At 47.5% G+C, this 10,319-nt stretch overlaps 1 protein-coding gene across 1 annotated transcript; it reads left to right on the top strand.

Moving 5' to 3' along the window:
- The first annotated feature begins 266 nt into the window (after window positions 1-266).
- CD4 (CD4 molecule) lies at window positions 267-9,480 on the top strand. The gene is made up of 10 exons (XM_009950995.2): window positions 267-327; window positions 2,057-2,212; window positions 2,288-2,431; window positions 2,678-2,953; window positions 3,405-3,767; window positions 3,887-4,129; window positions 4,220-4,338; window positions 4,578-4,645; window positions 8,810-8,852; window positions 9,316-9,480. Exons 1-10 carry the CDS (start codon window positions 267-269, stop codon window positions 9,478-9,480), a joined length of 1,638 nt encoding a protein of 545 aa, XP_009949297.2.
- Window positions 9,481-10,319: the final 839 nt, after the last annotated feature.

A 10,319-nucleotide genomic window follows, 5' to 3' on the forward strand; every position in this document is an offset into this window, starting at 1 on the left:
GATGAGTGAAATGAAATGTTTAATACCAAACTCTAGGGGGAACATTGCAGCTGGATTCTTTGCTGAAACACAGGGCTCTGGTGACTTTGCCAACGAGTTTCCACTTCACTGCGCTGAAGGGTGGTGGGTGCTGATTGGGAACAGGGGCCCTATGTGCCGAGATTTGAAAATCAGCCATTATTAACAGAGCATTTGTGCCTTCCAGGATAGCATCCCTTGGCAGTGACAGCACTTCCAGCCCTGCAGTCCACAGCGTTCCTGCAGTGATGGAGTCAAGCGGCAAGGTGATGAGCAGCACATTTGCCATCTTCTTGGTTCTGCGTCTGGGTGAGTCCTTGGCTCAGCGAACGCTCACAGTTCTTACAGCCTTTCCACAAGCCTCACAACATTTGGGGTGTTTTCAGGTTCCTCCCAGTTTGCCGTATAACACACTGCACACAGTTTAGAGCAGGCTCTAAATTCTAGCCATGAAGCTGTGACAGCTGCCTTCTTACCTTGCCTGTCCTGCCCCTGCACTGCTCAACAGCTCTCTGCAGGGCCATGCAGTGGAGATCAGAACAGACAGGCTAGAAGCTGAGAGGCTCCCTATATCCACATCCTGTTATTTCAGAGGCAGCATGGACAGCTCAAGCCTTGGGCCTCAGGTTGTTCCTGGCCTGCCTGCTGAGCCTGCCAGCCAAAACCAAGGTGTCTGGAGCATCATCAAGTTTGGGGAGCTGCCCTGTAGAGATGCAGGAGCGGGGTTCCTGTGACAGCCAGGGTGTACACCAAGCACAGAGTGGAAAATACCACCCTCCACACTTCCTCCAGCTGCCCGGGCAAAAACAAACGTGATGCTACCAGCTTGTTTAGTTTGACTGCTAATGTTACAAAGTTTGGTGGTCTTTTTAGCGCTCATTTTCCAAGAAGGGAAGGTGACTGAATAAGGCCAAGCATACATTTCTCAGACACTCAGCTTTGATTCCTCTGGTTGCGGAGGAAAGATTGGAAATCTTTTATGCACCCTAGAACCAAAAGCAAAGCAAAAGATACCAGCTCTTATTAATAACATTTATAATTTCAAATAATCATCATTTTCTGTGGTCCAGTGTGCAATTATTGAAAATCTGTATTAGCAATGTTGCAGATTACCTACGCTCTTGGAGGAATATGTAACTTGTGGAAAACCCTCCGTTAAACTCACATAAATTTTTATTTTGTGCTTCTGTTGTTCTCTAGTACTAGGGTTAGCTGGGGGATATGCACATTAGGTAGCTCTGAGAGCTTACCAGCAGTGAGGCAGGAGACCACAACCCCCTTATTCCCAATTGTACCTCTGGCAAGCCCATCTCCTCCTTCCTGCAGAAATGCTCTTTACAGTGAAGGAAAGGAAGTGGTTCTCCCAAGAAACCACTCCTAATGTTTCTTCAACATTATACATCCTACTTCTTTTACCGTCACATAGCCCTCATCCCAAGAACAGGAACTTGACATTAGGCCAGGCTTCTTTCTTTTTTCTTTTTTTTTTTTTTTTTTTTTTTTTTACTTTATCCTTTCATTTTCCTGGGCTTTCAGTCTTGCTCCATGCAAAAATTGGAAGAAAGGGTGAGCAAATTTGCCAGCGCTGCCTCAAGGCTTGACTGGGGAGTGAAGGAGGACTGGCATATGCTGTCCTGCCTTTTCTGCCAGTGGGAAAACTAAATCTTGTCCAGTGGAAAAAGGTTGTTTCAGTAAAACTGTTGACATCTCAAAATTGTGAATGATGGTGAATCCCCCACAACGACTGGTATTTTCCCTTTTTCTGAATGTATGTGAAACAGAATAGCCATCAGCCAGGTAAAGAGCCCAAAATGGAGGGGGGGGGGGTGGTGGTGGTGAAGCTATGGAGCTGAAAAGAAAAGAGATTGGTTGATTGACGAGACAAAGGAGTGAAAAATTCAGAAACTGAGGATAATCTTCCCAGTATCTGGGAAAGGGAGGAGAAATATCTGTGTCTTTCTGGAGGAATGTGAAGTATTCACTGAGCCACCCATCAGAAAATGAATGTATGCCTTTTTTGGCGGGTATTGACTTTCAGGTCTGATGCCCATTATGGCTCAGCAAAATGAACTACAGATTGGGGTCGCAGGACAGGCGGTGATCCTGAACTGCAGAAGCATACCTCATGGCACAGGTGTGACCTGGAAGTACTATAAGGCTGTTATAAGGCAGTTTACAACTGCCCATTTCAAAGGTAAGGCTTCCAATTCATCATCCCTTCTCCCCAGTATATATTTTCCCTCCTAACCAAGCTCATTTTTTCCAAAAGGCAAAGCGACCATGAGCGATCGATCTGAAATCAACCCCAACAGTAAACACCTGAAAGTGTTGGACTTAAGGCTTTCTGATGCTGGCACCTACACCTGTGAATATGGCTCTCATACAGTCAGTATCTCACTGCATGTCTTTAAATGTGAGTAATTAGAGGGCATTTATCCATGAGGATGGGAGGGGGAAGGGGATCATAGAGCTCAGAGAGACATGTCTGCTGGCATTCTTTATCCAGCTGCTATTTCCTCTGGCCTGGGCCAGAGGAATCATAGTTCATTTCTCCTCCACCTCCAGAGCACAAAGTCTCCATATTCTCTTTGCTGTGACAGTTGTCCCTCTCTTGCAGGAAGAGGAGTTGACTTAATGGCTGCGCTTTTTCTTTTTACAGTGACAATCCCTTTAAACGGCCACTTCCTGACAAATGATGCCCCCGAGCTGACTTTAATGCAAAATTCATCTTATCCTCTACCCCATCTCAACATCACATTGTTTAACAGTAACAATAACAGAGTAAGACCAAAGCTCTCACAAAACGAGACCCGTCAAAAATACATACTGATGTTACAGCAACTGGAGGTTACGGACAGCGGGACCTGGATGTGTCACGTCCATTCAGACTCTCCATTGATTAATCAGAACATCTCCTTTGATGTGAAGGTATTAGGTATGCAAGCACAAAAATGCAACTCACACACAGGCTTGGGAACCAGTGCTCCCTCCAGCTCATGAACTGAGCTTTTACTTTGCAGCATCCCAAGCAATGGTGCTTCAGGGTTGATTTCCCAGGGCTTCCAACATTGCAGCTTGGGGATTGCTCTGCTGCCTGAGGTCTGTTCCACACTTGCTCCCTTTTTCCTCTCCAGGTTCACTGTGGAGGGGATCCTTCTCTCCTGGGGTCTGTTCTTCTCAGCTCTGGTGAGCTTGGGAGCTTTGGCTCTTTAACTAATCCTATTCTCGGACACTAACTGTTTATCCCTCCTGGGCTATCTTGTGGCTTTTCTCCAAGTCTTCTTTCAACAGAGCACAGCCTGCGTCTCTGCAGATCAAGGGTGGACAGGGGGAAGTGTAGCCATGCCTTTCTCTGCCTCTGTATTCCTTGTCTCTTCTGAATTCAGGTTTTCAGAATCCAGATTTGGAAAGAAAGTATGCAACTGTTGATAGCCCTGTCATCTTGTCATGGCATCTGAACTTCCAGAAGATAAAATGGAAAGAAGGTTTCACAGGACAACTGACTTGGAAACAACAGGAAAACGCAACCTCTCATGAGCTACTTGATTTCAATGTCACAGCACGAGGAGAGCAGCATGAGACCAAAAAAAGCAGACGCTTTCAGTTTGAGATACCTGAAAGCAAACCTGAAAGTACCATAGAAGTGAAACTCCCCAAAGTCTATTTCAACCACTCTGGGCAGTACCAATGTCAGCTGGTGTACAATGGAAGACACATGCAGAGCAAGATAGAGCTGGTGGTGATGAAAGGTGAGAGAAAGAGAAATGGGTCAAGAGATGAGGAGCTGCAGAAACCTAGAAGCCGCAAGAGTATGGGTGGACCCATCTTCCCATCCTCTCACTCACATGTCCTTTTCTTACCTTTACAGTCTCAGCTAACCCTGTTGGACCACTCCCCAGAGGGGCCAAGATGACCCTGATCTGCCAGGTCTCTAGTCCACTCCCATCCAACGCCCACTTGCGCTGGGAACGTGTGAATGGGACTCAGATGGACATCAAGAACTCAAAGCAGCATGAAATAAAGGTGGAGGTGAACGTCAGTGCTGCAGGGCTGTGGAACTGTCACCTCATAGAAGACAATGACAGGAAGATCAGCCTTAATTACCCTGTGGGTATGGAAATTAGCACCACATCCCTGTCCCCACTCAAAAGCCTTAAAATGCTCTTTGTTTCTGTGTCTGAATAATTCTCTCCTTCCACAGAGGAAGATCCTGTTTGGGTTAGCTATGTGGTAATTGGAGCAAGTATTGGAGGCAGTGTATTGGTGTTTGGCCTTGCATGCCTGTGCATCATCAGTGGTATAAGCTGGCAGCGGAGAAGGGTGAGTGCCCTGGTCCCTGTGAAAGATGAAGAGATGACAGTCTCCCCAAACCATACAAGGATTACAGTTTTCTGTCTGGGTGCAGGGCAGAACAGAAAAAGTGTCAATCCTTAGACTCAAAGCAAACAGTTAGAGATGGGTAGTCTGCAGATGTCATAGAGTACTTTACCACCACTTCAGAGGAAAGCATCTGAAGCATAAAAATACCCAATCATTATATATCCCTTCTCTCCTGGCAGCAACGGGCGAAAAAGATGGCACGAGCAAGACAATACTTGCTGGAAAACAAGACATGTCAGTGTCAACAGTAAGTGGCAATGAGGGCACCTAGAATGGGTAAAGATTCTGGTTTCAAGACAGGGGAGCTGAGTGGTTGAGTGGGGACGAATGGAGCTTGATCCTGCTTGGTGCTACAGTACAGCTGCATTTCAGGATTTTCAGCTCTTACTCATGTTAAGTCATGCTTAAGAGTTGTGGGCTATGTTTAATGAAATTCCTGTTAGGCCCCAAACCCATGGTAGCATTGTGCTGGGAAACTTTTGAGCAGAGAAGTTACACTTGAATTACTTTAATGTTGAGAGATGTCAGCCAAACCCAAGCAGGAGCTCCAGAGTCCTTTGATTGATAGGTTTCACAGTGGATCTGGGACATGGATGTTGAGGTTGTGGAGGTGGAAGGCATACAACCAAGCTCAAGGATGAAACACAACTTTTAAAAATCCATTATGTCCATGATGTAATTCTAGCTCTGCTTGCACAGTGCTGGACGGCAATCTGTGAAAATTGCCAGCAACTTCCTGGGAGCAAAGAAAGAGGAGAAAAAAATCACAGAACACAGTGAACCACGACCTTTCCCAAAGGCCTTAGGTGATATGAAATACACCAGCACATCCTGGACTTTTTCATGGCAGCAAGAATTTCTTGGCAGAGTAGCTACCCTTTTCCATGTCTTTAAGGCATCAGAAGCAGCTGTGGAGAAACACCACAGCTATTCTGTCACTGGAAGTGGAGAGCTAAGGATAGTACAAATGATTGCATGAACAAGTTCAATTAATGTATAGGTACAGAAATGGACTTCTGCTTAATTTTCACTGGTGACAGTGTCAAACTGTGATAGTTGCCCCTAATTTTTTTTCACTGTCGCTGAGAATTTAGTGAGAATGTTTATTGGCAAATACTGCTTCATAGCTGGGATGTATACATGGTGAAGAGTTGGTTAGCATAACATGTGTCAAAGAATTCACCTCGTTTTCACCTACTTTTTATCAAGGTTAAAAAATGATCCCCATATGGAGAGGACAAAGCCCATACAGCTACATCAAAAGTAGATAAATCTGTGCAATGCAAGTGCTGATATGGTTGTTCTTTAACTCTCTTTGCCAAGAAAGCATCTCAGTGTAACTGAAACCTAAACCACAGACATGTGGATGCACAAGTAACCATTTGCATCCTCACATACAGAAGTGGGGAGTTGTTCTCTACACTATGCAAAAAAGTGGGGGGGGGGGGGGGGGAGGGGGCTTCGAGGTATCCAAGTGAAGGCTTTCACCTCTACTGGTACTCACATAATATTTTTCTTTTGCAGACGGATGAATAAGTAGTCTTGCAGTACTGGAGTCAGAAGGACTGACGAAACCTCTGCCTGTGCCTGAACACCTGCCAACCATAGTGATCTGTGAATCCATCTCCCTTTCCCCTGTTTTGACCTAATTCTTTTTTCCTTCATCGTTCCCCTAGTCTAATGCCATGGAGGGATGTTATCTGGCTAGGAGCCAATGGACAAGACGAGAAACCCTTAAGGGTTACGATTGATCCCCAGTTATATAATGAGAGACACTGAATAGAAGACATATATATACATATATATATGTGCTTGTGTTTTGCTCATGCACCTAATTTGATCTTCTTGTGGAACCAATATTATGCGCTTCTTTTATCCATCTGAGCTACAATAAATTACTTCAGGGTTGGGTTTTTTTTTGCAAGCTGGACTAAATTTTTTCTGAGGCACTTTTGTCTGGTTCAAATTCACATTTCTCCCTTTCCTGCTAGGATGTGGAATCCTGACTCTCACTATCTCCCACCTCCCTGGTTGCCACAAGCCTTCCTTAATGTACCAGCCCTCTGCTCTCCATGAGACACGGGCATCCTCATTTGGCTTTCTTGGGCAGTCTGAGACCTACAATACTACCCCAGATTCATCTCTCAGCCTGTAGTTTTTCACCTCTCCTACAATAAACCAACGCACAAGTGAAAACACTACAAGCAGTGGGATAGAGTCACGGTCAACAGCTTGATATCTGAGTGGAGACCAGTGACGAGTGGCATTCCTCAAGGGTCAGTATTGGGACTGGTGCTGTTTAACATCTTTGTCGGCGACATGGACAGTGGCATCGAGTGCACCCTCAGCAAGTTTGCTGATGACACCAAGCTGTGCGGTGCGGGTGACACGCTGGAGGGAAGGGAGGCCATCCAGAGGGACCTTGACAGGCTGGAGAGGCGGGCCCAAGCAAATCTCATGAAGCTCAACAAGGCCAAGTGCAAGGTCCTGCACCTGGGTTGGGGCAATCCCAAGCAGAAATACAGGCTGGGCAATGAGTGGATCAAGAATAGCCCTGTGGAGGACTTGGGGGTGCTGGTGGATGAAAAATTGAATGAGCCAGCAATGTGCGCTCACAGCCCAGAAAGCAAATCGCACCCCAGGCTGCATCAAAAGATGTGTGGCCAGCAGGTCGAGGGAGGTGATTCTCCCCCTCTGCCCTGCTCTGGTGAGACCCCACCTGCAGTGCTGCATCCAGCTCTGGGGCCTCCAGCACAAGAAAGACATGGACCTGCTTGAGCAGGTCCAGAGGAGGGTCACGAAGATGACCAGGTGGCTGGAGCACCTCCCCTGTGAGGACAGGCTAAGACAGTTGGGATTGTTCAGCCTGGAGAAGAGAAGGCTCCAGGGAGACCTTACAACAACCTTCCAGTACTTAAAGGGGGCCTACAGGAAAGATGGGGAGGGACCCTTTATCAGGGAGGGTAGTGATAGGATGAGGGGTAATGGTTTCAAACAGGAAGGGGGTAGATTTAGATTAGATATGAGGAAGTTCTTCAGTGTGAGGGTGGTGAGACACTGGAACAGGTTGCCCAGAGAAGCTGTGGATGCCCCTTCCCTGGCAGTGTTCAAGGCCAGGTTGGATGGGGCTTTGAGCAACCTGATCTAGTGGAAGGTGTCCCTGCCCATGGCAGGAGAGTTGGAACTAGATGGTCTTTAAGGTCCCTTCCAACCCAAACCATTCTATGATTCTATGATAATTCAGCACTGATTTTGTCAGGAAGGCAGTTCAGGATACCAATAGCTTCTGGAAATCAGAGCCTGAAGAAGTTGTGAATGTCGATCTAGAAGGTAAGTTTGGGAAGGGTGTGACAAAGTCATTTCCTAGGAGAACAAACCAGCCTTGGACTGAGCAATAACACAGAGTGCAGAGAACAGAAACTTCTGAGAAAGCCACTGAAAATGCTTCTCACCAAAAAGACACTTTGTTGTCTCAAGGAGATGGGAGCAGGGGGTGAAAAGGCCAGGAAATTTAGGATGGAAGTAAAAGCATGTTGCAGAGATGCCAGAATGTCCCGAAAGAAAAATACTGTTAAAATGTCTACACAAAAGTCTTGCATTTATAGAAGTTATTCTGTGGTCTGCTAGTGGCAGGTCAAAAAGGCCTTGAGGTTCTACAGCTGTCACTGGCTGTGGTCCACGTTTGTTTGTCTGTGCTGGGCTTGCTGGGGAGAGGCAGACGGGCAGTGGGCTGTGGGAAGGGCTCCCTATGGCAGAGACTCCCCCCCTGCACAGGACACCCAGTGCTAGAAGCGGCGGTTTCTCTGCAGCAGTCACACCAGCATCACACCATTATTGACAGAGAAAAGGCAGGTGGCAACAACAGCAAAGGCAACACCTGTGAACAGGGGGAAAACTTCCCCCCCACAACCCCATCTCTCCCTTGGAGTGGGGACGCAGCCCCAGACAGCTGTGGCACCAGGTGTGGGCCACCACTGGTGTCATGCCTGCTCCTCCACCATCGTCCTCACACAAACAGGAGTGATGAAGGCCCATGCTAACGCTATTTTCCTCCTCATAGCTTGTTCTTGTACACACAAAACTACATTAAGTTGGAAAAGCCTTAGTCCATATCCCGGTGCATGCAGTCACTCCTCCTGCTCCTGTCCTGTCCCTGAAATGCCAGTGTACCTTGGGATCCGGTTGAGGCCCATCAGTCTGCTAAACAAGGCATCATGAGGCCTTAAGGAAAGGTCAGTTGTATGGGAGTTGTATGAGGGAAAATGAGCACAGGGTGGTCAACATAACGATCTTGACAAAGTGCTTGGCATAGTTCCCTCAACCAAACCCAACCCCTGCTCCTGCAGTCCAGACCCTTCTTCTTAAATAACTGCTCGAGTACCCAAGTCTGCTCCTCTTTCCACTCACACAGGTGTCCAGAGCAGAGGGATTATCCTGTACCACCTGATCCCCAGGTGGGACAAAGCAGCATGCTAGGTGAACATCCATCATGAGCTCTTCTGGCACTGCAGCCATCTCCAGCAGTTCAGATGCTCACCTGAAGCTCTGGCAGCTGAACCAACCACATCTGTACCTAAAAACACAAGCCTTGACTTTTTCAGCAAGAGGATCAGCCTGACAAAAAAAAAGACTAAGCTAATAGGGCCTATCTGGCCTGTCCGTGATGAAATGCATAGGTAGCAGAGAATGCCTGCGCTGGTGGCTCGAAGAGCACAGAGGTGCCTGTGCTACCTGACACCGCTGCCGAGAGCTACTGAAGCCAGGAGGCAGTGTGCCTGCCCCAGCACAGCGCTCATCTCATGCTAGCAGGTGGCAGTGCAGTCTCTAAGCCAGGCTGGTCCTCTCACAGGGCAAGGAGTGGCACCATGTGGATGTGCAACCCTTAGCTCAGCACCCCCAGTTCTGCTCTCTTCCAAGGGCTGGAAGAGGCATGCTGAGTCCCCACAAGTGACCAAAGGCTGTGTCCCCATTCACAGCTGGGACCGACCTGCAAAGCGTGGTCAGGCTCACAGCTCTGCCATCAATGCAGAAGGTCCCTCCACCCATTTCCAGGTGGCCTGGCTGGCATTACAGTGGACATGATGGTGCCACTGGGGTGCCTGTAAGTGCACAGCTGCATCCCCAGATCCACAGCTTCCAGTTGTCCCATTTGGATGGGAGTAACAAAAATGATAAGCCTTCCTCAACACTGCATGTTTCCTCAGTAGGTCTCCTGATCTCAGCAGTCATGACCCTGCTCTACTCTATTTGAAACTCACCTACAAGCACAAACCACTCTAGGCTCCAATCTCAAAAATATTTTTTTTTTGGCAGCTCTCCTGTCTGTATCTTTTCACATGATGACCTTCTTTGTTCCCTAGATGCACAGACTGCCCTGATTGAGAGAAAAGTCATCCACAGAGCGAGTCCTAGATGGGCTTTGCTTTCCATCTGAGTGCAATACTGAAAGCTTCAATGTGGGCTTCAAGGCAGTACAGAGGTGGAGGTTCAGAACAGATAAGAACAAGCTTGCACAAAACATAAGTGTTGATATAGATGCACCTGACGAGTCTCCAGCTGGAGTGGACTGCATTAACATCTTGCCCAGGCTTGGGCTGCAGTAGTACAACAGCACTGTCCTTTCTGACACAAGACACTGTCTTCGCAGCCTGTGCAGCAGGTAACACTGTGGCAACAGCACTACTATGTGGCACTGAAGACAGAGATGAAAAGCCAGTTGTCTCTATCAGATCACTTTCATGTGGTCCCTTCCTTGTGACACCCCAGGGCTTTACAGGCTGTGTCACATGTATCCTGGTCCTCCTTCTAAGGAGGCATTGAGGACTTCTCCCTTTGCTAGGTGTGATGAGGGTGTATCTACACTATGCAATGGAATAATGCCACTGCACAATGCAGACCACAGTGATACACAACTCTACAAA

The sequence above is a fragment of the Leptosomus discolor genome, chromosome 1 (genome assembly GCF_034619465.1).
Source record: "Leptosomus discolor isolate bLepDis1 chromosome 1, bLepDis1.hap2, whole genome shotgun sequence".
Lineage (NCBI taxonomy): Eukaryota > Metazoa > Chordata > Aves > Leptosomiformes > Leptosomidae > Leptosomus > Leptosomus discolor.